The 25,233-nt window shown below is 37.4% G+C and overlaps 1 protein-coding gene across 1 annotated transcript; it reads left to right on the forward strand.

Moving 5' to 3' along the window:
• Positions 1-1,720: 1,720 nt before the first annotated feature.
• FOXN1 (forkhead box N1) lies at positions 1,721-24,169 on the forward strand. The gene is made up of 8 exons (XM_072882124.1): positions 1,721-1,840; positions 3,646-4,149; positions 6,399-6,509; positions 13,125-13,252; positions 14,068-14,164; positions 20,180-20,387; positions 20,935-21,462; positions 23,491-24,169. The coding sequence occupies exons 1-8, from the start codon at positions 1,721-1,723 to the stop codon at positions 23,757-23,759; spliced, it is 1,965 nt and encodes a 654-aa protein (XP_072738225.1). The 3' UTR covers positions 23,760-24,169.
• The last annotated feature ends 1,064 nt before the right edge of the window (positions 24,170-25,233 follow it).

Here is a 25,233-nt window from a genome sequence, read left to right on the forward strand (position 1 = left end):
GTCTGATTGCCTTCAGTAAACACAGCCAGACCTTTCTGACCTGTTGAATTAACTCTTTAGATAATGCTTCTTTTTATCTGGTTCTGTCACAGATCCTAATGGTAAACATAACGAGAACAGAAAAGCTTCAGGCATTATTATAGTCTGCAATCAGAGCCTTTTGACTTACCTATTTTATTTCCATTAATCTGATTTTCTTGAAATCCAGCTCCTCCTTTTTCTTTATTTGTGACCATTTGTCAAATGTCTCTTGCAATGCAAAAGTCATTAGGCAAGAATCGTAACTGTACAAAAGCTTTTAATAAAATTCTAATGCTTAAGACCACAAATTAGGCAGCTGGGTTGAAAAATTGCAGTATAAAAGAGAGGTCAGATGCAGCTTTGTATAACCTGAAGATAAGTGGGAAACCAGTACTAAGAGGGCAGACAGTGTGGAACCCTTACAAATATATACACACACACACATATTTCCTGGTTGTCAGTTTTCCCACCTGCTTCTTTCAAGATGAGCGGCAGTTAGAAGTATACCTCCTCATCAGCCTCCAGTTAAGCTACTGGGAGAAGAGTCTGTGCCTAAGACATTTCTGAACTTTATCTAACATCTTTTTTTCCTGATATACTACTATAAGCCTCATACTTGATTTCCAAGCCTCATTGTGCTTTATCCCCTTGGGCAGTGCAGTCTTACTCATCATAAATATAGATTTCTCTTTGAACTATAAGAGCAAAAAAGGTTTTCCACATTTTTAAGTGATATATCTTTGTTAACCAAACCTAATAAACCCCTTAGTTATTTACCTAACAGCCATTTAAACACGTGGCAAAGACTTTGCAAATTAACTCTTGAAGTACATTGGCTTTTTTTCCCCCGACTTGTACACCTGAAATCTAAATTATGAACACGAGACATCTTTACATAGGTACACACTTGGTGCAGCGTTACGTGCATAACATAAGAGGATACGAGTTCTTCTTTTGTAGTTTTACTGTATGGTTACAGTGAACAAGGACTGGGGAAAAAAACATGGTAGAAAACAAAATACTAGAAGATTAAATTTATTGCTCTTAATCCAAAGAACACCATCAGATATGTCTCATATATCCAAAGATCAAAGATTGGGAACTTGAGAGGAGATACATCTAACAAAAATAGGTATGGAATGATGAAGTTATTTACATATCTCAGATACACTTAATCATGCAAAACAGAACAAGAAGGCTGACAGGATTGGTACTAATAAAAAAGTAAAAGCTAAAATACAAGTCTGTAGTAACCATCAGTCTAAGTAATGATAGCAAAAAAACCCTTTTATTTTATATAGTCCCACTGAAAGCAATGGGGGTGCATTTATATAACAATCTCTCAGTAAAGCAATATCACTAAATTTGCATAACCCCAATGCAATACATTTTCATTATCTTATGAACCTATAGAAAACAAAGCAATGACTTATTTTTATAAAAATTGTGTGGTAAATCCATATAACTCTGTATCACATCTTCATTGTAATTGCACCTACAGAACATTTCTTTGAGAGCTAAAAAAAAACCCAACTGTATTAGGAATTCTACAGGATGGGCTATTGTCCCGCTGCATATCTCACATTGTCTAGTCATCTGCATGTAACAAGATGAATTATTTTACAGTTTAAGTTCTAGAAAATATTTATTGTAATTTGACTTTGTCATAACAGGGTTTCTATCTGACGTGGATTTGGTAATGGTTTCACTACTCCAAGATCAATCTAATATTAAATTTTCTTCTTCGGACGCTCTGGAAAGGGACCGACAAGACCTCATGAAGACACAGGGGGATTCAGTATCCCCAGTTCAGCAAACTGTGAGTAAGATGACCCAGTTCTGCCTCTCTTTCTTCAGAGGCACAAGTTCAGATATAATATTCAGCAATCGCTGTACTAAATCTCAGTATACTTAACTGGTAACAAAGTAAACATTGAAAGTTTTATTCTTGAAGAGTAGAAACCTGAGTTATTCTTCTGAGCTAACCTTAAGCTCCATGCTAAATTTCCTGTTCGATTGCTTAAAAATCGTATTACTTTAAAAACAAAACAGGCAGTCCATCCAGCTACTAATCCAGTAAAAATGCTACACTTAAAGTAATTCTCATCCTGTTTCTAAAATAAATAAATAAAAAAAGCAGACAGACAGAGAGACATCAGAACCTTTTTGTCTACTCCCTGCCAGTACAGGATACCTTCAAGCACTTCAGAATTCCTTGGGACTTTTTTTGGAATAAAATTATCTCTCTCCTGTTCCCTATATATATTCATCACGTTTACCTTTCATAACAAAAGTACAACTGAGAATAGTGCTTTTCATCAAACAGCAGCAACATAACCATTGTCATACTTTTATTATGAAAATTTCAGGTGGAGAATTGACAGCACTGCCATTCACACAGCTTTATATAACTAAATGTAGGGGGGTTTTAAAATTCTTATTTAACAAGAGATCACAAACACATGTATTAGGACTATAGAGGAGAGCGAGGAAGTAAGAATTAAGAAGTTACAAACTGAGCAAGTTCGCATTCATGTGAGAAGCCAAAAAGTGTCATGAGGTCAGATTTGCTTTCTGCAGGAATCCATGACAGAACAAAACATTAATAGCTTTGAGACACAGACCCATGTGCAGACGAATGAAAAAGCTGTGCCATGTGCCACTCTGCAGGAAGCACTGGCTTTTACGCTAACTTCCCTTTGGAACTTCTTGAAATCCGGTTCTTCCATGAAGGCATATATTCCTTTACCTATTCTCCTAAAATACTGTAAGACCAACTTGGATTTAGGGGGGGGAAGAGGAAAGGTACCACTTGATATCTGGTCTGACTTTTTGTGTAACACAGAACATCACATTTTCCCCTTCACTGAACACAGTAACCTGCTCTTGACTTAAGCATGTCTTCTCAAAAGGCATCCAAGTTGTTACTCATCCTTGATGTCAGCGAAAATACGCATAATTTCTAAGCTAAATGTGTTCAGCTTCAGGATCCAGACACTAGTTCTTGTTAAGCCTTTCTCTTCTAGATTAAAGAGCACTTTAGTAGCTGTTATTTTCTTTTTGCTAAAGTGCAAAAGGGAAGGGAGGAGATGAGACAGGAAGAAGGTTAAAATGTCTGCCTAGAGCCTACCTGTCTCACAGAATGAGTGTGGCTATGTTAATGAAAGGAAGTGATGTAACTAGCAACCTATCTGGCAGCTTGTAACACCATCAGAGAATGAGATCAAGCTCATTTGACTAAACTTGTATATGACAAGACTTGCACTTATCATATTCCTGTCATTTAATCTTTCATCACTTGATCATACATCTTTTCCCTGAAATTGTCAGACCAAGTAGTCAATAGTTACCTAAGATGTCCTGTTTTTCCAAGATAGTTCCACAAATTAAGATTACTTCAGTCTTCTCAATGCTTTTATTAATTTACTTTTGAACACTTTTGGATACTAAGTTACCAGAAAACCCTTTAGATCTTTTAGGGCTTCTCTGCATGAAGGTGTCTAGGACTAGTAATTTTATACTTCTTATCAATAATATATTTTTAATGTACTTTTTTGTAAATCATTAAAATAATAAAATATTTGCTCATACTAATCCTAAATAAATGCCAATAATTCATTGCAGGATAATCCCAGTTATAATTGCCAACCATACGAGTCAGACAGCAGGACAGAAAGGAAGAGTTCAGAGTCTTCTCACAGCCCCAGCCCTGCTTCTCCAGCCCAGGACCAAATTCATGGGAGATACCTTACAAGCCAAGGAATTCACTGTGGCAAGAACAAATTTAAAGCGTCTTTCAGTACTGAAAAATTCAGACGGTACAGTTATGAGGAAAGTACTGCAGGAAATTATGACAGGTTTCTCAAGAGCAGCAGAAACCCCTTTCACCCTTACAAGAGGCAGATCAGCGAAGACGTCTTCCAGGACGCACATCAAGCCCTCCCACCAGAAGGTTCACCCTTCAAAAATGCTAGAAGCATCGATGGTTTTGAGGGTTTACCAGGATCTACAGGTCCTGACGAGTCAGAGGCATTTCCTACACACATTCCGAACATCTCCACAGAACAACCATGGTGTAACAGCCTCCAATACAGCAACACAGGTCAAGATCACAGTTCACAAGTCATGGTCAGTATTTTTACTTTTCTTTTTTTTTTTTTCTGTTTTCAATGGCAAAAATAGACTTTTGGAATTATTTTCTTATCTCTTAATGTGACTACATGGACATTTAGTCTCTTGTCAAGTTCCAGGCTGGAGCTCAGGATAGACATCCATATTTATTTGTCAAAGTTCTCTATTTTATGGCCTTTCCCTACTGAAAAACAGTCCTCAGAAAGGTGCACAAGGACAAATGATTTTCCACTAGACATGATACAAAAATCCTAAATATCCAAGTTCTTCCTGACAACAGGTTTTATATCAGTAGTGTCATCAACTAGTATTTTCAAGGGACAGAAGTTCACAAAACAGTCTTTTTCAAACATGAGGACATGTATATCAGATTTGTTACCACATCTCGGCTGACCTGCATTTTTCTGGATGCAAATAGAAGAGAAACTCTAAGACATCAGTACTGCTTAAAATTAAATATAAGATCTGTTTATGGTATGTGCACTGTAAAGGTACCTGGGCTAATTCACATACTGGATAAAGGCAACTGCCTATTTAGGGCAGCATAGAGATCCCTGAAAAACAAAGTAAATTACCCTCCAGTATCCCCACAAGGTATCTCTGCTGTGATCCAAAGTGTAAAGCCTATCTTCATAATCTAGGGCAGACAAAAACAATGTCTGCATCTGCCAGGAGAGGGCCCTAACCACTGGTTCTAAATTGCTGTGAGGCAAAGAATTCGAGGGTTACCAGAAGAAAGAGGGGTTAAAAAAAAAAAATCTTAATTGGATTAAGACAATTTACCAGGGAATGGAGGGATGTTGTCAGGGTACATACCTGGGGATTGAAGCCATTCAGGTTAAGGAGGAAATTGATCTAAATCTCTTATTTCCTGGATAAATACTCATCTAGGTCAGATGAGTTTAATGCAAAACCTATAAGCAGTTGATGAAAAAAATTACCATTTTTTTCCCAAATCCCTGGGCTGCAAGATGTAGAGAATGTAAAGCTAGCACTGCAGGAGCCCTTTACTAAGTACGTGTGACTAAGGAAAAGACTGGCTACTTGTTAATGTCTCCACTGGTTCAATCAGCATGCAACTTCAAAGCTCTTAAATAGTTTACACGCTGCTGGCAAGTTGACATTTCTGAAAAACTTCATCTTACGTGCACCAAAAGAGCACGGACATTTATTAATACTGGATGTGGCATTTGCTTAGTGCCAGGATATCAAAACAAGTCTAGTATGTACCCCTACACTAATCAATACCATAAAAGATGGTCATTATGGCCTTGCTTTAAAACAGAAGGATACGTGCTACTAGTTCCTTGAAATAATATGTAGTCTACGACATCAGCTCTCAGAAGAGAATTCCTGGCCATCGATGTTAAGTGGGGGAGGGAAGCTGAAGTCAGCCACCAGACGCGCAGATAAAGACACTGCTTAAGACACATCATTCCCTGCACTGTTTATTACCAGGTAGAGCTCTATCTAGCTCTCTGCTTAGCATGCAGTTTGTTTGAATTGCTCTTCTAAAGCAGACAGTGTTACCACACATCCCGTATGGTGCACTCAGCATTCTAACTAAAAGACAGCAACATTTAACATCCGGGAGCCTGAGCCCTTAGCAGAATCAAGCCCTGGGTGGAATCCAGGACAGGCAGCTAGCTGGGCAGACCTGTGAGAAATTAAGACTTGATCAACTTCTCTATGTTTATTTCCACAGCTGCAGAAATACAACACATTCTCAGTATATGTCCTATACCTTGATCAAATTCAGTAGTCAGCCTAGTTTGATTCTTCTCTGCCACCTCTTTCCTGTGCATTAAGACCTCACCCTCTACCTAATGACAAAACTCCAGCGTCAGCTTGAGGTACTGACAGTCTGCAAGATAAAAATCAAGGAATATGAAAAAGAGAGAGAGAGAGATGCATGTGCACACTCAGGAATGAAAGCTGGAGTATGCAGTTTGTGTATGTAGGGAAAAAAGATAAACAGAAACTGACATTTTCTGAATTGCTCTTTGCATGGAATTTGGACTGGGATTTCCTTTCTTAAAGTAGTAATTATATAAATGCAGGAAACTATGTTTCTTCTTGTACCACTAGAATATACAACAAATTCTATGTAACACTTACTGTGACAGAATCAAGTCCAAAAAAGCAGTAAGTATAATGGCAGACAAATCAGAACAGTAACTAACAGAATTATTCTATTTTAAATAGAGGTATTTTCTCTAATAACTCTTTCCTTAAATATTTTCTAGCAGGATTCAGACATCAAGCTTAGGACATCCCCTCTGGAAGGGCAGCCTGGTTTGTATTGCTATCAGCCTCAAGTGCAGCAGATGTATTGCCCCTCACATCCTTTCCATCAGGTCAGTACAATACGTAGACCCAAATCCCCTGTATTTCTAGCACTATAATGGTATAGTAGTTATGGTAATAATACAAAAAGACAGATGAAAAAATACGTGCTAAATTTCTGTTTGCGAGGCCATGTTTGTATACATACATGAGATCTTAAAAGAACCACATCTAAATGCATTTTTAAATGGTCATCCATAAAAAAAAAAAGAAAAAAAACCTTGTAAAAATGGAATCTCGGTACGGCTTATTTGTATTTTCACCATTATGCTCAAGAGAACAGGCTTTGAAACCAGATAAATTAGTAACGTAACTGTTGGCATTTCAGGATCCCAGGGAATTAACTGTGCTTTAACTTCAGAATAAAAAAATAAATATATGTGACTGTATACTTAAAATTCAGATCAAACATAGAAAAACACTTAAAGAAAAATTTTAACAGCAAGATGATGCTCGCTTTCCTTGTGCTTGATGGCACACACATCTCTTTTGCAATCTTTTGACTGTTACATCATCCCCAGTGAAAGACTATTCAGCTGAAGCATAATTGACAATAATGCTGATGATGCATGCGAATGCACAATATTAAGGTTGTTCTTCCGTAATGTAACTATGTTATTAATACCAAAAACGCACAGGAGTAACTGACACCTTGTTTTTCTTCAGTGTGTTTAGATGTCATTTGAATACACATCAGTTCATCTTTTCAAAGCAGTATACATACAGTATCTTTGTAAAAATCATACATATAGACCTTAATCTTACATGTGATCCTAGTACATATTTATAGAGGTTAGCGAGCGTGGTCTACTGAGTTTTGAAAACTTGGCATAGAGGAAGGGTGTGTATTACAGAAAGCAATTTTCCTGACTCTGAAATGTCTTTAAATAATTTCCTTTAGATATAAATGGTGGTGGTGTTCAATGCATTGAAGTTTTCCTCTTTTATGCTCACTTATCTGTAATGTACAAAGTTTTCAGTAAGAGAGACGTTTGAGGAGATAAAAATATGCTTGAAACACCCTATTTGAAACAAACAAACACCGAAACTTATTTAAGGTGAAATTAAGGCAGCACGGATTTTTCAAATATATAGGCAGAAATCCATATACAAAAATAGCACAACTACCAAAACTCCCAACCATTAGAACTGAATTAAATTAAACTTACAGGAAATTCATATATATAAGATATTTGAACATAAAAGCTCACACTTGAGTTACAACTCCTTTGATCCCAGTGACTGATGACTGATTGTGGAATCAACTGTACCACCTCATTCAACTTGCTCAAGAAGTAAAAAAAGTGTGACTAACAGAGCAGTGATTTAAAACTGTGCAGAGAAATCAAAAAACAGGTTGCCGTATGATATTTCACTGGGATTGTTAATTCATATGTTGTTACTAGTCTGAGTCATTAAAATAGTAATCATACCATTCATCATCAGGATTTAGTCCCTCATGAGGAAAAAGAAAGGTTATTTTTGGCATGATTTTCTTTAAGAGGAAATTTAAGTAACTTCTGAAAACAGATGCTGAATGACCATAAAGAACAAGAATAGACATATGTTGGAATTTTATGACCACTGATAAAATTAAATCATCTGCCACAGATGGCTTTTTAGGAATTTCATTTGTTAGAGTTTTGTAAAACATTACTAAGGAAGAAAAAGTATTCCATACCTCAGTAGTGGATTTTCATATTTTTAAGCGTGTATTTCTACTTATAAATCCCCCACCTGTCTACTGAAACTTAAAGGAAGATGTCTCATTATTAGAGTATATAACCCCTCAGATATAGGGAAGAATAAAATAGGCACTAACTGTATCAACCACTTGGAGAGCTTCAGGGACTTCTACGGCCTTTCTGAACTTCGAGTGTCTGGGACAGTTAAAATGATCAACAGGATGGTGTGGCAAGGCAGCTCAATAAGCACCCTCAAGAACCAAAACTTGCATGAAGTAAACTTGTAAAATCAGGTTCCTATTACTGTCATCTCTCTCTTACTGCTCCCTCAGCTGTGGCTGGCCCCTGTCCACTAACTGGACTTTGTATTTAAATCAGCTTAGGAACTCAGGGGCACAGAGGTTCTTCTCCAACTAGGTGTTGCACAAGGACAGATCAATTTGCTTAGGGCATCCAGCTACTACTGAAGTTCCAATAGTTTCAACATAAAGGGCTTTTTGTATCCCCCGGCCTCAGCAGGCAGCCTTGTAAAGCTTGAGAAGTATACAGATGCTAAATAGATGTGAGAAGGCATAGATAACAGAAAGAAGCAGTTCTCCCACACTGATTCAGGAAATATGGCTAGAGAATAAACTCACTCCTGGCTTTTTCTTTTACCTATCACTCTGACATTCCACTAGCCAGAATTTACTGAACGTTTTTTATTTCCCCCCACTATAATGTGGCAAAAAGGTAACTATCTTTTAAGTTCTTATCAAGACCATCATAATTAATTTACTTGTTTTTTCTTGTTAGTCTAAAACTCAATAGAAGTGATAAAAGGTAATAATAAAATTAAAATACAATAAAAAGAAAGGTGATATTACACTACCATCCTAACTTACAAGTTGATTGATTTTTATTATTGTTATTTTAGAAGAAAAGGGGCCCAGATGAAGGATTAACTTGCCACAAAAGCTCTGCTGCAAATATAAACTAGTTCCCCACTGGGACTGCAGTACAGACTTTGTGGGTGTGCCACAGCACCATACATCTCACACACAGTATAAATGTCAGGTTTGTGTGTTGCTTTAGCAGTGTCATGGTTTAACCCCAGTCGGCAACCAAGCACCACACAGCCGCTCGCTCACCCTCTTTCCTCGGTGGGATGGGGGAGAGAATTGGAAGAGCAAAAGTAAGAAAACTCGTGGGTTGAGATAAGAACAGTTTAATAATTGAAATAATAATAATTTATAATAATAATAATGAGAAGGAAAACAAAGAGAGAGAGAGAGAGGAACAAAACCCAGAAAAAACAAGCGATACAACTGCTCACCACCCACCAACTGACAGCCAGCCAGTCCCTGAGCAGCGATCACTCTTCCTGGCCGACTCCCCCCAGTTTCTATACTGAGCATGACACCATACAGTATGGAATAGCCCTTTGGCCAGTTGGGGTCAGCTGTCCTGGCTATGTCCCCTCCCAGCTTCTTGTGCATCTGGCAGAGCATGGGGAGCTGAAAAGCCCTTGACCAGTGTAAGCACTGCTCAGCAACAACTAAAACATCAGTGTGTTATCACATTATTCTCATACTAAATCCAAAACACACCACTATACCAGCTACTAGGAACAAAATTAACTCTATCCCAACCGAAACCAGGACAAGCAGAAACTCCAGTTAGCTTGCTAATTCATTTGAATATTTTTAAATTTCTTTATTCATTCTGAAGCAGGCACCCTTCCCCTGTCACTGCTGATTTGATACCAGTACTGTCACTATACAGTGGCATTAACCACATTCAAAAAACGTACAAAGTTACAGCTGAAACACACCTTCTAGGAGTTGCTAGGCAAGATATGACAAGCACCAAGAGGAAAGTCTTCCATCCACCTGCAGCCTGGCAGCGTGACAGATCTCTTACATGCAGCAGGCTTCTGTTAGACTTTTCAATATTTGTGCTTCTTTATGTTACTGTAGTAAAAGTATGGCACCATGTTCTACTACTCAGCAGAAAAAAACAATAGGTATAAGCAGCCAACGTCATAACTAGTAGAATTGCTGTCCGTGTGCCATAATCAGACACTAGGAAATGAAAGAACATGTGATACCAGACTGAGAAGAAGTGGAATAACATCTTTTGCATGAGGCAGCTCCAGTATTAATACCTTACATTTCAAATTTGAATGGAGCAGAGCAATTTAAATCACCAGGAAGTTACACTCAAGAGAAAAGGCCCTTTAGGCTGAAGTGAAGGATGTTCAAGCTACACCTCACTTTTCATTAGCGGGATGAGAGAGATCAACTCCTTTGTTAATTTTGTCCAAATGATAAAAAGGCCTCACCTTCCCCTTTGCTGGACACAACACAAATGATGACTCATAAGGAAAAACTACTTCTTATTGACCTGAAAGAAACAGCAAACACTTCTGAAGTCACTTACCCACCCACCATAAAACACGGACACCTTTCATGCCAGTTGCGCGACTGTAAAACCAGCTCAAGCCTGTCATACCAGACCATTCCCCAGCCTCTGTTCCCTCAAAAAGGAATAACGAAACCAATAAAACAGAAATAATCCTTAAAACGCCCAGTTCTTGCCTTTGGTGATGACACCACAACCAGTTCCATCTTAGTATCCCTTCCTTTCAAAGAGCCACTGAAACCAATAAAATCAAAATTATTGTATGAATTGCCTGGTTTTCTACTCTGGTGAAAAATCTGCACACAATGCAACAAAGCAGGCAGCACAGAACTGCACATGGAAATTAGTTCACAGCTGCTCTGGAGACTGCAGTTCTGCCCGGTATTTAGTTTAACAAGGCAGGACATGATTAATTATGTACATCTCATTTCTTTCACCCTGCTTACTGTAGCAAACAAATTAGTGTATTCAGTATGTTTTTCCACATTCCATTTCAGGCAGTTCAATGTTAGAAAGATAAAAGCAAACAGGCAAAAACTCAAGCAACAACAATAACATTACTGAGAAACTGAAATAAATTATTCAGAATCCAGAATAAATAAACTATGAACATTTTGCAAGCACATGATAACCTCTCACAGGCATTTTAAGGGGACAAAGACCAAGAGCAACAGAAGCTATTGGTCTGAAAATAGGAATGACAGTAAGAAACTAAGGAGATATATGAACTAATTACCAAGGAAATTTTCCCAACAAGTCTCAAAAGCTACATTATAATCTTTAAGAGGAACCATAAAAACATCATGACACAGGACTTCTAGAGGTAAGCAGTAAAAGACTAGAACAGGGCTCAGTAACCTTTGAGTACTAGGGAAGGCATGCAGGTAGATTTTGTAATAGCATATGACATGGCTCCTAATTTTGGCCATGCCCTAGCCCTGGCATCTGGAAAGATTCATCTGTAAGAGGCAGAAATTCCTCTCACACTGAGCTCTGAGTTCAGTGGGAGCCTTTGCCTCATGGAGAGCCAACTGATGGTATCTTACCTTAGCAGGGTAGTGTTTCTTTGTTCTCGAAAGTTGCTTGCCAGCAGGTTTAAACTGTAATTTGAAAAAGAAAAATATGTGACCAACTGCTGTGTTAAAAAATTGACAGCAAACCTACAGAAACTCTGATGCAATCGAGGCTATCTATAAGTATTATCTCCCCTCTTTCACCTATTTTTTTTTGCATTGGCATATTTCTATCCTGGTGATCGCAGGATAGGCCAGACGTTTCTTTAGCGTGTCTGGAGAGGCTTAGAGATCTCCTGAAGAGCTAGCTTAGCATTTCAGTCTCAGGTAGCATTCTGCTTGTCCCTAAGGGTGGGGTGAGGGTAGCATAAACACTATCTGATTTTAGGTGTCCTAGCTATTCTTTTTAGCTTTCCTGATATAGAAAATGGGGAAAAAAAAAAAGAAGCTGCTTGAGGTGGTGGTGAACAGCACTTAAACTCCCAGCCTCTTGGAGAAACCTGTTTCTTGTCATTGACTACGAGGGAACTGACAGAGAGTAGCCTCACAGCTTCAGCACAAGTCAGGCAATATGAAAACCACCTATGAGAAATGTCTCATATGCCACTCTCCTGACCCCTGGAATGACATTACTAACTTATTCTATAATAGTACATTCACTTTAATATATATTCTGATGCCATCCACTAAAGCCTTTGTTGTTGTTGTTTGTTTTTTTACTGCCTTGCCTGATAACAGCAAATTGAATGGATGCTTTGGGATGCTATTCTCTTGGGATAGATTTTATACACTTTGAGTTTTTGCCTTGTTGTATCCCTCTCCACCTCTAAAAAAAAAAAAAAAACAGCACACAAAATCAAATAAGGCTCGGTCAAAACTTCCCTATTTTGTCCTATATTTTTAGTGGCTTTACTTGATAGGCTTATTTTTCTATGGTGCACATTGTTTGAAGTACTTTATTCTGTTTTTTTAATTAATTTATTTATTTATATAAATAAAATTACACCATTAATTTACTTGTCTGTGTAGTGCAATGTTCAGGGGAGGCTGAGCAGGCTAAGATACTTCAACCGCAGAAGAGGTGGCCGAAGGGAGATATGCTTTAGGTCTATAAAATTATTAATTATCTGGAGACAATTAATAGGGTACAGTTACTCCCATTTTTCACAAGAACGCAGTAGCATAGCAGGCAATAATAAAAGAAAGTACTTTTTTTTTTTTTTTTTTTTTTACACATACTTCAATTTGGAACACACTGCAACAGGATCTGGTAACAGCCAACATACCAGCGAGTTCTTCCTCACACATGCCCTGTTTCTTCTATGTCTTAAGCATTAACTAGTAATATTAATGTCTTCCAATACCATGCTAGAAAGACTTTAGGTCTGACTTGGCGTAACAGCTATTAAATGTAAGCAGAGGACGATATCCTCAGAACTAAATAGTTTAATACTGTTAATAAGAGAGAAATATTTTTGAGAGCTTGTTGCTAAGCTGAGTAACATCTCTTTTATTGTATCATCAGTATCCCTCGGGAGGCAGCTATCCTGTGACTTATATTACTTCTTCACACTACCCTTACCAAAGAATTGCTCCTCAAAGCAGTCAAGAATCCCAGCAGCCTCTATTTCCCAAACCCATCTACTCCTACAGGTAATAAAATATTTTTTCAAGTCCTAATGTTACAGGAAATACACTGTTTACCCATGGCCTATTTCCAGCATAATTTGCAATAACATGCTTACTCTTATTTGTCTTGTTCCCAGTGTGCTCTGTCCTGTCTGTATGAATCACAAGATGTTCCAGACTCTGGGGCCAAGGCAGAGGGAAATGAAATGTTGTAAAGCATGTGAACAGTCTTGATCACCCCCACAAAAGCTAGACGTTGCTCTAATACAAAATCTTAGCTGTTGCAAATTTAATCAGCACAAGACTAATCAAACTTAGTTGTCTTTTCCAGGACCTGTATTAAAACTAATTTTTTTCTCCACTTACTAGGACAAGGAAATGCCTAGAAAACATATCAGATACGCCAGTCACCACGCAGGTTTAGCCCCCAAACAGCAGTTTAACAAAGTAGATCAGACAATTAAATTTTAATTATACCTTCTATCACTGTCAGTTTGATATTCTCTTGGCGGCCTTTATCAGTTTAAGCATTCAAACACAACCTTAAATGACTACGCACTAGCAGGATTTGAAGGCTGTGGTCTTGATTCCACTTTCTATTACTTTATTTTAAACCCAGGTTGGACCTTCTATATGCGCTTTGACAATTACCTCTAGAAGTTAAGCACTGTAAGGAGATTGCTTATAAACAACCAAGAGGAAACCTTAAGCGTCATCAGTATTCATGCTATGACAGTGAAAGCCAGAGTAATTACATGCACTGTGAAAAATAGTCTTTTTTTCAGTTTCTGAGGAGTCAAGCAGAACAGGCTAAAATACTTTTCTTTCTCTCCCTAAAGCATCCTGATCTTCATGGCACTCAAAAACAGCAAGACAGGGAGTTTGCCAGTCAGTGAGATTTACAATTTCATGACGGAACACTTTCCTTACTTTAAGGTGAGTTCCACAGGGAGAGGGGGGAAGTCTCTCTCTAAGCTTACCTGGCAGCAGAGGGAATAAGGGAGGGGATTCAGTCTATGAAAAGGGATAATTTCTTAGTAGATTAATATGAAATCAATTACACACTCTATACCTTCATGATCACAAACTACCCAGCATTTTAGGCCTAGGCAGAAATGTGAACATGATATGTGGTAATATTTAACACAAAAAGATATTAAGAACTGTTTCAACTTTGAGTTTGTGCAGATAACAGTGGCCATTCCTCACTAACAACTCATAAAAAGGATAAATATTTTTAAAAACACATCCATTTCTTCCTCTCAGATCTCAAATACAGGCAGAACTGGTCTTGTGGCTTCCTCTGCCATCAACAGCACCTCCAGACTCATGTGGAAGCAGAGGTTCAAGGTTACCTTGCTCTGTTCTGGAGCTGGGATATCCGTCTTGGGCAACTTCATCACTTGCATGCACTGTACAAAGAAAAGTATAATATGTGATAAATGGTACTAAGCTCATAATTACACAGTAATGTTGGTGAAGGTAAGGGTGTATGGTTTGCAGCAGATACTATTGAAATTTAAATCCATGGTATAAGAGAGTGGTTTCTTGCACTTGGAATGCAGGTGGAAAGAGATTAGTCAGCGCATGATCCAAGAGCAGAAAGATTACAGTTAAGATTTTAAAAAGAGCTATAATAGAATCATCAACTGCTGCTCACAGAGCTTTATTATTGCTGATTCTTCAAAAACATCTCACTAAAAGTCCAGACCAGGTGACCTGCAACTGTTAGCAAGGCCCAAAAATGAACATAAAGCAACATGAGTCTCTCCTGTTTCCTATTGCAAATAAACATGCGCCAATTAAATCAAATTTAAAGCAGCTACAGAAAGGCAATTCAAACCTCTGTATTAAGAACACTAAGAATAACTAAACATAAATATTCTGATACAATTTTGTAATGGTTTTGGACACTAACTGAGGATAAATAATGCCCTCAAAAAAAAGAAAAATTGAACTTGTCAGTAATCAGAGAAAAAGAATACACATTATTATGAAGGAAGAACTGTTAGGATCCACCACACTTCTATATTCCCAGATTTCCTCCCAAAGGAACCACTAGCTACTCTATTATTTGTTACAAGCAAGAGAAGGGAGAAAAAAATAAAGAAACCTACCATCATAATCCAAGAAGTATCCCATCACAACATGACTGGTCATAATCCACTGAAACAAATCTGAAGCACTCTAACTTTGTTAAGTCACAGGAACACAACTGATTTTTAGGCTAAACACACATGAAATTAAGTAACGACAGTAATCTAAACAGGGAAAGGAAGAAGGGTAGAATGGCACATGACAAGAACATAGTAGCTGTAATTTTTTTTTCATTTTCAGAACAAGAATAAATTTCAAGATTTATATTTTGTCCCTAACAGAGTATTAACTCTATTTTCCATGCATTTACCACTAGTTGCAAGAAATATTAATAATCCAAAGGAAAAGAGTTTGAGGATTGTGAAAGAGGTTCTGGGCCACAACATCTTGAAATTGATATTTTGCAGAACTACGCTTCTTAGCATAACACACAAATCATGCGATCTACAGCAAAGTAATACATTCTTATCTGATTACTGTTTTCTAGAAAAACAGCATGAGTTTCAAGCAGAGAGGTGGGAATATTAAAAATAAGTTTTACAGGCATGTCCACGTTTATTCATCAGACCAATTGAATTAATTCTCCTTTGTCTTACAACACAATTGATTATAAAATTAATCAGCAGCTTGCAAACCAAACGCTGCTGCTGCCAACATACACAAATTCCTCAGACACAAGGCTGTGGCTCTGCCAGGTGTCACCTTCCTGGTCCTGAAGTTAAAGTTACTCTGACACAGCAAAAACATTAGGGAGACAGACATCCTTTCCTCAGCTATATATTGTGTGTAAATATTGTGTATTGTATATATTGTGTGTAAGCGTGTATAGATAGGTGTGTGTATACATACAGATGTGTGTATGCATATGCTCATCTGTACAGTCGATATACTTCTACCACAGTTTTAAATAACTGTTTTATACCTAATCTAAACTTTTCCCTCCTTACTTATCAAAACTTGCCTGTTCCACAGGGAGTGGGTTTTGGTGGTGGGATTATTTTTTTTTTCCCAGATCGTCATCTTTTTCTTAATTCATTTAAAAATTAATGAGAATGAGGTTACTGCTGCCATATGCATTATAGAAAAAGAATGTTGCAAGGGGGTACTACTGGAACATTCACTACTTTGTGACAGCTTTATTTTTGCATTTTACTTACAAATACAGTCAAATGATTGAATAGTTCCATCCCAAAAATCCTTAAAATAAGCAGGGGAGAATAAGCAAGCAAATATTATGCTGGCAGGCACTAAGCCCTGTCTACCTCTGGTCTTTACAGCAGCCCACAGAATTATCAATATATGGCAAAAGTTAATATCCTCTATCCTCCCTTTTTTGGAGAGTCTTCAGCAAGGTAAAGTAATATAAAAATCAGCAAAGAGCATTTTGTTGTTGCTACCAGAACTCACTAAATAGCAGGATACATTAGGGGGAGGGGAAGCAATTTAAGTTGGAGAGAAACAGAGTACAAGTGTACACAGAATCTTGCTGGGAGACATTAGATGATACAAGCCTAGTCAAATTAACTTGTATTCGCTGCCACAGCAAATTTAGTTTCTATGATGCAACAATCTCATTTCTAGTTGAAACAGAGCAATCCAACTCCTACGTCCTAAAAAAAACATCTACGCAGCTAAAGTTGAATTACTCTTTGATGTACCTCTCCCTTCTCTTGAGACCTAGATTTAAAGAGAAAGGGTTTTGCAAGATCACTGAACTCTTTAAACTTCAAGAGGCGGTCAGGATCAATGGGTCTGTACAATAATATTTTTTGCTTGTCATCCTTTTCTTTCTTTGTAGTGATTAGTGAGTCTAACAGAAAGCTTTAATCTTGTTAATTGGAGTTATTGCCAGTGGTCCAAGAGGTTAGAAAGGTCTGTGGTCTGATGGAACTTAGAGCAGCAAGTATTCTCTTGCAGTGTCAAATTCCACACAGCTTCATCCACGCTATGCTGAATTCAGCAATGGCAGAAACGAGCCATAGCAAGGAGATTCCAACCATAAGAGAGCAACTTCAGTAGCCAAAGCTCAGTTCATTACCAGACAATCAAATGTTAACTTAAAAAAATGGTGACAGAGTTTTAACATGAACACACCGCCAGAGTGTTCCTTCAGGGCCTACCTAGGTAAATGACTATTTTTCGCTGCTCAGCAATACCAAGTTTAATACAAGAACCTGTTCAGCTCTTGGCAGCAGTCGCCAGAATAAATCCGTGTACTTTTTGCTCTGACGTTTCTAAAACTATCTCACAGTTTACACCCCCACACATTCTGAAAACCTCTGAGAAACACATGCCACTCCCATCTTCTCTGGTGCTCAGCAGAAACACTAATTATCCTGTCTCGATACGGACAGAGGTATATGTAGCCTCATGTGCAGGGCAAGAAACCTGAATATTCTTTCAGGTCAGCTTATTCAGTAGTTAAGTACACAGCTTACCTAGGAGGAACAGTTTTACTTACTTTTGGAACAGCCAGAAAGCAACTTGAGTATGATCTGCAAGGGAGAAAATATGATTCATCATCTTTAGTATTACCCTATGGCAGAAAGAGTTTTAAAGGGGTTTTTTGTTGGGTTCTTTTTTAAATAGAAATGCATGTTCTCACCTATGGGACTGGCTAACAGAATAGTGAAATGCTGACATCAGGTGGGCCAGAAGGGTAGAAACTGTGCTTCTATGAAGGGAAAATAGTTTCTTTTTTAGTAAATAACATGTATTTGACATCCACAACTAATTAATTTTTTTAAATGAAGAAAGTAAGTACTAAATTTGACCCTCAAATTCTTCAGTAAGGCTTTTAACACCTTAACCCACAAGGTAGTCCTTCACAACAAGCTAGGAAAGAACAGATTTTACATTCCTGAAAAAAGTAGAGTTCCTGTCAAATTATGTTCAAAAATTCATGGCGTATCATGTGAAAGCAACAATGGACACAAGTCCATTTATAAAAGATGGTCTTAGAGGAAATCTGTTACACTAGGCAACAATTAGAGAAACCATCAAAAAGCTGGCTTTCTATGAGAGAAGGATCCCTATTAATAAAGCATAAGAATGGAAAGGAAACTTAATGCGCATAAGGGAAATTTTAATTTTTAACCTCTTTAAAAAGACTAAGGAAAATCATATTTATTTCTTGTGCTCTCTGTTCAATCATTCTCTGTGGTTGATATAAACAATTATGACGACAAATATTTTTGCATCCATGAATATGAAGTGGCACATAGACAACTTCACCCACCTTTCAGAGAGTTGTTTACTTTCTTTTAATTCTTATGACACACAGATGAGGATTTTTTGGAAACAAGAAAAGAAAAAGCATCCAAAATTGACTTAAAAAAAAAAAAAGAAAAAAGGCCTCACATACACTAGTACTGAAGATCATTCTTTGTAATCCGATGAGCTCTAAAGTCTCTCTCTCTTGAGATTTCTCATCTCTGCAAATGCAGACCTTTTGGAAAGAATATCATTTGACTGGCACAGGTAAAGCTACAATTTTTTTCTTTTTTTTAACTGGTCTTACAATGACAGGGGAAGTCTAGCTGGACTAGCAGTTGCATCTATTACAATGAAGTTGGGTTTCTCAGGTTGATCCCATTATGCAGCAAGTCATTTTTCCTGCTTCCCCCCCCCCCTTTTTTTTTTATTATTATAGTGCAGTGGCAATGAGCTAAGACAGTTCTACTCAGATATGCAACAAATAGCAACAAATGCAACAAATCGTACAGTACCCACGAAAAGACAAGCAAGGGAGTGATACATCAGGAATTTACTATAGGAATCTTCTGATACGAACATGCATACTAATTTACAAAGCCTTAATGTGATGGGCAGTATCTTCTGGCTGCATGACCAAGTAAGCAGAAATGAGTGAAATCAAATAAACACCAGAAAAACTTATATGCAATAAAAGGATACAGTGCCATTTCTTCAAGACCAATATTTCAGACTAGCAAGCAAACAGGCATTTCCCATCAGAATATGAGCATGGCCATTTTGCTGGGTATTTCCCTCTTCATCCCTTGCAGCAATATTCATTTTCAAAGTTCTTTTACAAGCAATCAGGAAAAAAAAAAAAGTAAAAATTAAATCGCATAAACAGAGGGTTTGCACTAGGTTTTCTTTTCTTTCCATTCTTGCAGTTGGATGCAAAACTGTCCTCAGGGAAAGGAGGGAATTTTGTTTCCCTCATTGATCAGAAACAGCCTAAATAAAAATGGAGGAATCATTTTAATGAAGCTTATATGTATTGTTCAGTTTAAAGAACCTTCCAGCTTCCACTACTGAGTTAAAAATAAATGCAAAGCAAAAAGATGCAGTGATCAGATGTAGAAATCTGTATCTCACCTGTGGGGCTTGCGATTAAGCCATTTGGTTACATAATTGGCTAGCACACAAAGTTACACCTACAGTAGCATGCTAAAATTCTTTTGAAGTCTGCCTGGACACTTAGTTTGAGTCCAAGCAGCACGTAGTCCTTCAATTAAGTGTTTGACATTTTTCTAGGTGTTCCAAAATAGATTAAGATAGATTTCCTGTTAGTTCACAGTTCTAGAATATAATTATTTACACACTGAATTCTTGTGATTTGCAAATTCACTCTTAAAAATTCAGTAGCCCCTCTGATAAGGTCAACCTTCTTGCTTAGAAGATCAGTTACTATTTTATCTGATTCCTCTCTTCCCGCACAACATGACTGTAACATTTTTGTGGCTTACTTCTAACGTACAAGTTTCATATTGTAGAAAGTATAATCTAAACAGCATTACTTATAATTTCAGCAGTCAAAACAGAGAAATATATATTTTTTTTCTTTTTTCTTGAAGTTCCATTCTTAGATTGGATTTGTTTTTCCAGACAGCTCCAGATGGCTGGAAGAATTCTGTACGCCACAACTTATCTTTGAACAAATGCTTTGAGAAAGTTGAAAACAAGTCGGGCAATTCTTCTCGGAAAGGCTGTTTGTGGGCTCTGAATCCAGCCAAAATTGATAAGATGCAGGAGGAACTTCAGAAATGGAAGAGGAAAGACCCAGTTGCTGTAAGGAAGAGTATGGCAAAGCCAGGTCGGTAATATGTTAGTGTATTAGTTCTCAAACAGTGGTCCCCAGAATTTTTCTTTGTAATAGGTACCAAGCTGTATAAGATAATTGATACATGATTTAGGAAAGCACTTAAGAATTTTTCCTGGTTATAAAGTGATTGGCAAAACAAGACAAAAAATTAAAAAGCAGAATTAAATCAGACCTGTTTTTGCAGGAGTGCTTCCAAATAGGCACAAAGAAGCTTCACCAAGAAAACTTTCTCTGACATCTCACTAAACTTTAAGATAAAAACACCACCAAAATAAGCACTATAGATTAAAATTTGAAGTTAACTGATAAGTATCCAACCTTTAAACACAGAAATGCAATTTATTACATACTCACTTGGCAATGATAATTTAGAAAAGCATTTCAGGCTTTTGGAGTTCTTATCGTATATGAGCTAGCACTTTTGTTTGCCATTCCACTCACCCATTTCCCGAGGAACACTAAAATTCTAGCTGCAAGCTATGAAGATTATGGCTCTGTTAGGAGTAAGTCAGTCATGGACTTTTTTCTTGTTTTGTAGAAGAACTTGACACACTGATAGGCGACAAAAGTGAAAAGCTGAGATCTTCAATCATGTCCTGCAGTCCGACTGGTGTTGCAAGTGCATCCCTTTCCAGGCAGATGGCAGTCCAGTCCCATTCCTTATGCGAGCCCTCTCTTTCCTCGGGTATACCACAGCCATTACATAGCATCCACGCATCAGGAGCTCTACATGTCAAGAGCCCATTACCAAATTTGATCGGGGGGCAGCAAACTGCGTGCTATACATCACCACAGGGTTTTCCTCCAATCTCAAGTACATTAATGCAACGGTCACCTGACCCTCAGACCCTATTTCCTTCTGGGGAGACCCAAAGCGAACTCCGAACTCAGCCCAGCATCACCCAGGATTCTCCACTGCCGGCGCAGACCCCCCCCATCTGTGGTGTGAAGATGCTGACAGAGCACTCCACAGCCAGGACAATGCAGGACACACTCATGCAGGAAGGAGATCTCAGCAATGATATCGATGCTCTTAATCCATCCCTGACTGATTTTGATCTCCAAGGTAGGTATCTAAGGCATTTTTATTTTGTAGTGTCAGGCTTATTACATCGCATCCCAACCTGCATAAGATGCATTTATGTCCTCCTTTTTTATCTACTTGTCCTTGCCACTGCTACAAAGACCAGCTTACTAGGTTACATTATTTTGCACAACATGGAATTTTGCATCGTATCTTTAAAAAGTTTCCCCAAGAAAGCTACAGATTTACATCCAGAGTTTAAAAAACTGCTTACTTTTGAGTACAACTGCTGATATTAAATACTGCAATACAGTATTTAGAATTTATTTTTTTAAATCAGACATTTTCCACCAAAAACTACTCAAGCACAACTATTTAGCGCATATCAAGAGAATTGTCATGAGGGGCACAAAGAGAAATAAGTTTGATTGAACTAACATCTTAACATTTTTCTTTATCAATATTTATTCAAACACCTTCCACATCTCTGCTGAAAAGAATGCTGTTTACTCCTTCACAAGGCATTCACATGACCTATACCCTGAACAATTATATTTTCTGAGGTGTGTTCTTAAATACTTAGTCATGTAATGCAGACAGTAAAGTTCTTGATATTACAGAATTGAATCATCCTGAATGGACAGGATTTTGAACTCTAAGAACATAGCTTTCCATGCAAAAATAAGAAAAAAAAACCCAACAGGTTTACATGTGTGCATATATATATATTTATGTATGTATACATATAAAATAAAACCTGTGGGTTCCAGATGATAAAGCTCTTGCTGCACCAAATAACACGCAAGAATTGCCTTCCTGCACAGACAAAAAGTGGTACGCAAAGCAACCTAAAAGATAGAGCAAAAAAACACAGTCTTAATAATCTACATGACTCAGCAAATGCAATTGCCTTGCCATTGTACTGTCACAAATATTCCACAATCCTGCCATGGCCAGATTCCTTTACTAGGATTAACAACAGTTTTTTGAATCCTCAGCTTCTTCCTCTTTCAGGCAGCCGGATCTCACATTCCATTCATTTCTCTGAACCTCTTTCCATTTTATTCAGTTAATCTGGAGTATGCTCATTTGTACTATGAATATTCTGCATGCTTCACCAATATGGTACAATTCCAACTTCCCTCTGTCCTTGCCCTTTACCTTAGATTATTTAACCTTATCTAAGCTTTTTACTTTCTTTCTTTACAAAACTATCAAATATCAAATTAGAGAACCTAGAACTTAAGACAAGGCCTGCACACTTGGAGCAAAGTCATTATATACACACACATACTAAAAAAAAAAAAAAACACAAAAAAACCAAAACCCACACACACAAAAAACCCAAAAACAAACTTCTTCTAGCAAAAGGGCTAAGTATTATCCTGTTTGATAGTCTGCAGATGGTAGGTACAGCTTTGGAGCAATAGTCTCCCTGCCACCGCCCCCCTGAAGAAATCTTCAATGATGAATATGAAAAATTCAGCCTTCCTGCAGTAACTTATTTAATGCTTTCACTCTGATATGCACATTCAATGGAAAGATGATAAACTTTTTGGTACATTTGAGAAAAAAGTAACATTTCAGATCTTTTGATTTGTCAGGTCAATCACACATCCAGTAATTTAGTTTGCAATTTAGAGGAGGCTACACCATAAGAATACAAGAAGGCCAGTTGTAAAGTAATATTATTTGCAGATTTGCCCCGTAAAGTGCCATTAACTCTTCCATATCTTATAAAGATAACGGAGGCAATTTCCTCTTTCAAAATCAGTGGTTTTTTTCAAATAGAAGTTACACTTCTTAAGGATACATTTGCAACAGAATCTTGCCAATTATCAAGTGAAATAATTTTCTTAAACTAATGCTGCTTTCTCCCAGATTTAAATTTATTATGGAGACAGACAAACAATCACTATCTAAATCTTTTTCCTTTCTCAATCACAAGTGATTAAGAGTACCTACGCATACAGCATACACAACTGTATAATTACCGACTTCTCCTGTAAAACAGTGTTTCAAAAAGCATATATAAAGACAGTTGAATCAATCCATTTTGTTTTGTTATAGGAAATCTTTGGGAGGAGCTGAAAGATGACAGCCTAGCTGTGGATCCCCTAGTTCTCATTTCATCATCCCCAACGTCTTCCCAGTGTTTCCCTTCCCACTGCCAGATGGAGAACAGCAGCAGCAACAACGTCAACATCCAGAATGGAACTCCACACAGCAACCTACCCGACCTACAGCTCACTACTCTTTACTCTGCCTTTATGGAATTGGATACAGTGTCTCCTGCCTACCTAAGTAATTCTGGATCTAAACCTATAGCACTAATGTGAACCACGCACCAACCTAATTATTATTATTTTGTCTAAATACAGTCCTAACCATCACACACACTTACCTATCTGATTTATGTCAGCTGAAACTGTGCCCATCGGAATAAGAATAATCTTTTTCCAGAACACACCCGCAGGATATGTAGCTTTACTATGATAATTTTCTACAGACAGATACTAAAAAAAATTTAAAAACTATTTAAAGATAATATTGTTAACGGCTGAACTGGTCAACACCATTTTATCAAGCCACTCATCTTCTGCATCTTCCAGAAACAAATGACTATAAGAGGAAAACAAATGATTGACTTTTTTTTTCTTTTTTTTTTTTTTTTTTTTAAATGAAAGCTGCTTGCAAATGAACATAGAAGTCAAAGCAAACAATAATCTAACTTATTTCCTGGAGCCAATGATGTCAAGAACATCTGCCACAGACCACTAAAAAAAATAAAAATCTGCATATTAAAACATTTATAGTCCCCTTGAAAGAAGTTCTGGGTTTTGAGAAACAAGAACATAAACTGAAAATTCTGCAGGTATTAGAAGACAGAGGACTAGCTGCTGACAGACTAAACCAAAGCAACAAATATACTTTAGTGAAAAATCTAAGTTTTACTGTGTTTAAAAAGAAATTTAAAACTCTGCTTTTTTAATAAAAAAGAACAAAACAATTTAGTAGAATTTTTACTTGGCTGGAAGTTATTCACATTAATTCCTCTATTTTTATCCACATAAGCTGAACAGTAAGATGAATTATTCAACCATTAAATCAAGATTTTGAAAAATGCTAATTAAAAAAAAAAAAAAAGAGAACAATAATTGTTGCAGTTAGCCAAATCCAGAGAGCACCTCTGTTTTAACATCCAGCTGACATCTGATACATCCAACAGGGTTTATTACAATGCTGAACTAGCCCTTGCATTAGGATAGCGCACGGTTCCTAGCGTGAACTAAACTGAGGCATTTCAGTAGCCAGTTTCTCAGGAACACGCTTCTCTCTCTGATTTACCATAAAGGTGCTGCTTGTGACATGACAGAACAGTGTTTTATTTCAAGTGAAGCAATCTAAAAACAAAGCAATCTGGAGCAGGAACCTTTAACAACACTAAGGAAAATAGTCTACAAACCAAAAAAATATCAGTGTGTCTTGAATGACATCTCTATTCACATATTATGGAAACTCGGAAGAAACTAAGGAGGTTAAAATTTGAGTCAGATTGGGTCACTTACGCTATGAAAAAGCAGAAAGGAATTACAAGGAAAAGTATGGACCAGGTAGAACAGTGAGATAGTATTGTTAAAATAAATGCATGCAGGTTTAATTGCCACTTTCTCACAGCAAGGTGGGAGCACTGCCAGTTAAGACTGAAGCCAAACCCAGGTTCAAATCTACACCCTCGACCACGCCTACTAGCCCAGACTTAAAACAAAATCAGATTAGGGGCTGACAGATAGAGAAGACTTAGGAAGAACA

Source organism: Ciconia boyciana, chromosome 17, assembly GCF_034638445.1.
Source record: "Ciconia boyciana chromosome 17, ASM3463844v1, whole genome shotgun sequence".
Lineage (NCBI taxonomy): Eukaryota > Metazoa > Chordata > Aves > Ciconiiformes > Ciconiidae > Ciconia > Ciconia boyciana.